Source organism: Pseudopodoces humilis, chromosome 32, assembly GCF_049639895.1.
Source record: "Pseudopodoces humilis isolate 2021_Gansu_Grassland_sample_001 chromosome 32, ASM4963989v1, whole genome shotgun sequence".
Classification (NCBI taxonomy): Eukaryota; Metazoa; Chordata; class Aves; order Passeriformes; family Paridae; genus Pseudopodoces; species Pseudopodoces humilis.
Genome location: NC_142231.1, coordinates 842,341 through 848,107, shown reverse-complemented (window position 1 = coordinate 848,107; position 5,767 = coordinate 842,341). Strand labels below are relative to the sequence as shown.

At 53.8% G+C, this 5,767-nt stretch overlaps 1 protein-coding gene across 1 annotated transcript; it reads left to right on the top strand.

Annotated features, from left to right (window-relative positions):
• The first annotated feature begins 3,065 nt into the window (after positions 1-3,065).
• On the top strand, positions 3,066-4,088 carry TMDD1 (transmembrane and death domain 1). The gene is made up of 2 exons (XM_088068721.1): positions 3,066-3,258; positions 3,607-4,088. Exons 1-2 carry the CDS (start codon positions 3,066-3,068, stop codon positions 4,086-4,088), a joined length of 675 nt encoding a protein of 224 aa, XP_087924847.1.
• The last annotated feature ends 1,679 nt before the right edge of the window (positions 4,089-5,767 follow it).

The window sequence follows — 5,767 nt, the reverse complement described above, 5'->3', positions numbered from 1 at the left end:
CCAAAGCTTTAGTGTCGGTTTTTATTTTGGGTGGGGTTTTTTTGGTTTTTTTTTTTTGGTTTTAAATTGCTTTTTTTTAATTATTCCCAACAAAAATACCTCGGGTGTCTTTGGAGCCCCTTCTCACCTGGCTGTTGATCAGGGAAAGGGGAGATGCCCAAAACCAGGGAATTTCAGCCCCAAACCAGGGAATTTCAGCCCCAAACCAGGGAATTTCAGCCCAAAACCAGGGAATTTCAGCCCAAAACAAGGAGGTTGCACCCCAAACCAGGGGGGTCAGACCCCAAACCACCCCAAAACCAGCGGGTTTTGGAGTAAAATGCCGTAGATTGTTGAATATCCTAGACTCGGGTTTTTATTTTTGTAAGCTCTGTAGCGTTTTTTGTTCGTTTGTTTTTTTTCTTTTTAACTACTCAGGAAAAGAATTACCTCAGAAAAAAAAACCTAAAGAATGTTTTTTTTTTTTTTAAAAAAACACTTTTTGTCTTCTCAGAAAAGGAAAAAAAAAAAGGAGATTTTTTTTAAGAGTTTTTCCCACCTGGGACAAAGCTGCCTCCTTCATTCACCTCCAAAAAAGGGGGTGAAGAAAGGAAGAAATAAAAGGAAAAATAAACTTGAAGCTGTTACAAAGATGAAATTTGAATGTATTTCAGGTGCTTTCCACTTATATTATGCCATAATTTTATTTGAAATTTTGCTTTTTTTTGGGTTTTCTGTTTTGTTTTAACATGGTTTATTGTAGCGTTTGGTGGAGTAACGTGTCTTCAGTGGGAAGTTTAGTGCCGTAGGTTGGGAGCTGTCGCTGGCACCGCTTTTTGGAGCAGATTTGGCAAATTTCCCAAATTTTCCCCCAAATCTTCCCCCCCCAACCCCAAAAAAAATAATCCCAGCAGGGCTGAACGAGGGGTTTTGCAAAGCCCCCAGCCCATCCCACCCCTCTCTGCCTCTTGTGGGGTTTTCCCCATTTAAAAAAAATGTTAATTTTAATTATTTTTAGTGCTTTAAATCCCTCTCCCCCCCCAGAGCAGCCCCCCAAAACCTCAGGGTCTGGTGAGCAGAGAGAACAAACCCCTCACAGGGGTCTGCCACGGGTTTTTCCCATTTTTCCCCTGTTTTCTCCATTTTTTTATTGCATCCAGGGCATTAGCTTTGCCTCCCACCTCCAAAAAGTCGTGCCGGCTTCCTGAAGACTTATTATTAATTATTAATTATTATTATCCTATTTGTACACTCTCTGTAACCATTTCTACCTCATTTTTGCAACATATTTGTACATGAAAGTATTTAATTCATGTCTTATTGATGTCTGAGAAGCTCTAGGGCTGGGATGGTCTACCTCAAGAAATGCTGTATTTTAAAAAAGAGGAAAAAAAGGAAAAAAAAAATGAAAAAAAAAAGGAAAAAAAATTAATATTACACAGTATTAAAGAGATTACCTGAACGAATCCTGTCCTTGGGGTGTTGAGGAGGGGGAATTTGGGGTGGGAAAGGGGAGGGGACACGGTGACATCCCCAGAAGGTGACAAGGAGGTGACAGAACCTCCAGAACAACCCAAATCCTCCTCATCCTCTTCATCCCCCTGCCAAGGGCGGCTCGGCTCCTCCCCGCAGGCTCCAAAGGGGATTTTTGGGGGGAAAATCGCGGCTCCAGAGGAGTTTTTTGGAGGAAAATCGCTGCTCCAGAGGGTTTTTTTTGGGGGGGGGAAACCGCAGTTTCTTAGGGTTTTTTTGGGGAGGGAAAATCGCGGATCCAGAAGGGATTTTTGGGGAGGAAAATCGTGACTCCAGAGGGGTTTTTGGGGAGGGAAAATCGCGGATCCAGAAGGGATTTTTGGGGTGAAATCGCGGCTCCAGAGGGCTTTTCTGGGAGGAAAATCGCGGTTCCTGAGGGTTTTTTGGGGGAGGGAAAATCGCGTCTCCAGAGGGTTTTTTTGGGGGAAAATCGTGGTTTTCACGATGGGAGGAGAGCGCTGGAGGCGCCTCGGGGCTCTGTTGCCACCTCGTGGCTCCTCAGCCCATCCCGAGAGGAGCCTCGGGCCGGCTCTGCCCCATCGGGGTCCGGGGGACCCGGGGAGGGTCCGGGGAGGGTCCGGGGGGACCCGGAGAGGACCCGGGGAGGGTCCGGGGAACCCGGGTAGGGACCGGGGAGGGCCAGAGGAGGGCCCGGGGGGACCCGGAGAGGACCCGGGGAGGGTCCGGAGAGGACCCGGGGAGGGTCCGGGGAGGGTCCGGGGAACCCGGGGGGACCCGGGGGACCCGGGGAGGGTCCGGGGAGGGTCCGGGGAGGGCCCGGGGGACCCGGCGAGGGTCCGGGGCTGCTCCCCCGAGCCGGGCCGCGTGTCCCAAGGAGCGGAACCACCCCAGAGCGCAGCCCCAGCTCGGGGTCAGCCCCACGGATGGAGCTCGGGATGCTCCAGGGTGAGGATTTGGGGGGCGAGGGCGGCTGCAGAGGTGAACAAATGTCAGTGGCAGCTCTGAAAGCGCCTTGAAGCTCCTCCTGCCCAGCGTGACCGCGCTTTGGTTCGTCCTGCTGCTGATTTGGGACGCGTTTGTGCCTGTGGCCACATTCGGTGCCCAATTTTGGAACTGCTTGGGGGGCAAGCTGGGGGCTTGTGGCTCTGTTGGGAACGGCGAGAAGAACGACACAAACTCTCCTGTGTGTTAAACAGGAGATCAAAGTTTATTATTCTTGATTTTCTTTTATAGCCACGGTGGAGAAAGTCCGGGGGGTGAAACTCTCATTGCTCATTAAAGCAGCTCATCACCATCATCAATTAATTGGAACATCAGCCCTTGACTGGTTTCCACCTGCAAAGATTCTTGTCCTTTTCCAAGGGCTGTTTGGGTTCTCTCTCCTGTTTTCTCAGCCCAGAAATGAGATTTTAGAGGATTTGGAGCACTAAAATGAGAATCCCGTGGCTCAGTTTCACCCAGGCTCTGTTCCCTTCTTTTTGCATTCAGCATCCGCCGGGGCTGGGGGCGCAGCCCGGGGAACCCGCGGGGCTCTGTGAGGTCAGGGCCGCTCCTGGGACACCGGAACGCCGAATCCCCGCTGGTGCCGAGCCATGAGGCCGCTCCTGAGCCTGCTCCTGCTCCTGCTGGCCTCGGCTGGCCGTGGCGATGACACCGTGGCTGCCACCGTGGGCCGGCACACCATGAACCGCATCGCCGAGCTGCTGGCCAGCTCCGAGTGCCGGCAGCTGCAGGCGGAGCTCAACAGCCCCGAGGAGGAGCTGGGGAGCCTGGAGGAACCTCCCGGAGCTCTCCCCGAGGAGAAAAACCCGGAGGAGAACAACCCCAAGGAGAACAACCGCAAGGGGAACAACCCCAAGGAGAACAACCGCAAGGGGAACAACCCCAAGGAGAACAACCGCAAGGGGAACAACCCCAAGGAGAACAACCGCAAGGGGAACAACCCCAAGGAGAACAACCGCAAGGGGAACAACCCCAAGGAGAACAACCGCAAGGGGAACAACCCCAAGGAGAACAACCGCAAGGGGAACAACCCCAAGGGCAACAACCCCAAGGGGAACAACCCCAAGGGGGACAACCCCGAGGGGAACAACCCCAAGGGGGACAACCCCGAGGGGAACAACCCCAAGAAGAACAACCCCAAGGAGAACAACCCCGAGGAGAACACCCCCGTCCTCCGCCGCCGGTTCGGGCGCAGCCCCCGGCGATGCTCAGAAGCGCTGCGGCTCTGGCTGGTGACAGCAGGAGAAGCGACCACCTGGGACCACCTGGTCCGTGCCCTGCATCAAATCGGCCGCTCCGACATCGCCCGGGAGCTGGGGAAAAACCTGAACCAAGACCGGAGCCTGGAGCTGCGGAGGAACGTGGAGGGCTACAGGAGGAGCGTGCAGCACCTGAGCTCGGCGCAGCTGCGGCCGCCGGAGCCGAGGGGCAGGAGGGCTCCGCTGCCCGGGGAGATGCTCTTCCAGCGGCAGCCGCCCCCCAGCTACAGCCGCGGCCTCCTGGGCTGGGTCCAGCCCGTGGTTCTGGGTGTGTTCGGAGCTTTCCTGAGCTCCGTGCTCCTCACGGGCACCGCCGTCTATTGCTGCCACTGGAGGAGGCTCCTGAGCGCCTGAGGGCAGAGCCCGGGGGATGCCGAGAGGAAAAGCAGAGCCCGGGGGATGCCGAGAGGAAAAGCAGAGCCCGGGGGATGCCGAGAGGAAAAGCAGAGCCCGGGGGATGCCGAGAGGAAAAGCAGAGCCCAGTAAAGCCTCGTGGAGGGGTTGGAATCCAAACACGGGCTCCGCGTGTTCTCCTGGGCAGGGGAGGCTCGTTCTTGGTTCGTTCTCGGCTCGTTCTTGGCTCGTTCTTGGCTCGTTCTCGGCTCGTTCTTGGCTCGTTCTTGGCTCGTTCTCGGCTCAGTTCTTGGCTCGTTCTCGGCTCAGTTCTTGGCTCGTTCTCGGCTCTGTTCTTGGCTCGTTCTCGGCTCGTTCTTGGCTCGTTCTTGGCTCGTTCTTGGCTTGTTCTTGGCTCGTTCTTGGCTCGTTCTCGGCTCAGTTCTCGGCTCGTTCTTGGCTCGTTCTCGGCTCGGTTGGGATCCAGCTACACCCGGCTGGGATCCAGCTACACCCGGTTTTTTAATTGAATTTTGAATTTTGAATTGAATTTTGAATTGAATTTTGAATTGAATTTTGAATTTTGAATTGAATTTTGAATTGAATTTTGAATTTTGAATTTAATTTTAAATTGAATTTTGAATTTTGAATTTTGAATTGAGTTTTGAATTTTGAATTGAATTTTGAAATTGAATTTAATTGAATTTTTGATTGAATTTTGAATTTTGAATTTTGAATTTTGAACTGAATTTTGAATTGAATTGAGGACGATGTTGTTGAATTCCTGGTGGATACAGGGGCAATATATCCCGTGTTAAATACTTTAGAAGGTAAATCGAGCCGGGACATGGTGGATTTGGTCGGGGGAGTGAAACGAGGCCTTTTTCCCAAGCTTTAAAATATAAATTGTGGCAGCAGGGGGTGACTCGGCAGTTCCTGTGTGAGCAGGGGGGGTCGGATGGACTCACTCCCGTCCCCACAACCACAGCGAGGTTCCAAATTTCCCTGGATTTGCAGGAACAGGGCAAACAGAGCAGGGCTGATGTGACTCAAAACCAGGAGCCAGAACACTTCGGGAAGGGCTCGGGATGAGCTTTGGGCTGCGCCTGGGGGGGTTTCAAAGCCTTGGATCCCTCTCCAACCCTCCAAATAATTCCTGGATTCTCCTCCAGGGCAGGGGTTGGGGTTGGACTCCCAAATTTCGGAGCGGCCACCCCTGGAATTCCCGGAGCGAGGAGGGAACAGAAGCACAGGGCAGTCGGGAGAAGTTGTTAAAACAAGATGGACAGAACTCTTTATTGCAAATTCCAAAGTAAAAAGATGTACAGTACAAAGGAACTCAAAAGTTCAGCCATGGAACTCCCAGCCCGTCCCTCCTTCCTCCGCCGGCTCCATCCTCCTCCTCCTCTCCCCGGGTCGGACAGGACCGGGAGCGGAGCCGGGGGTGGGAGAGGAGGAGGATGGAGCAGCTCGGGGGGAACACCCGGGGGTGTCAGGGGGGAGAACCGGTCCTGCCCCCCCCGGGCCGAGGGTGCAGGACGGGCACAGCAGCGATTTTGTCACCCCCTCCTCACCCCCAACACCCCCCAGAGCCCGCCACCCTCATTAGGGCACTAATTAAAGCCTCACAACACCCCTGTGAGGTAGGGAATGATCCGAGTTTCCAGGTGGGGAGAACTGGGAATCCTCCATCCCCGTGC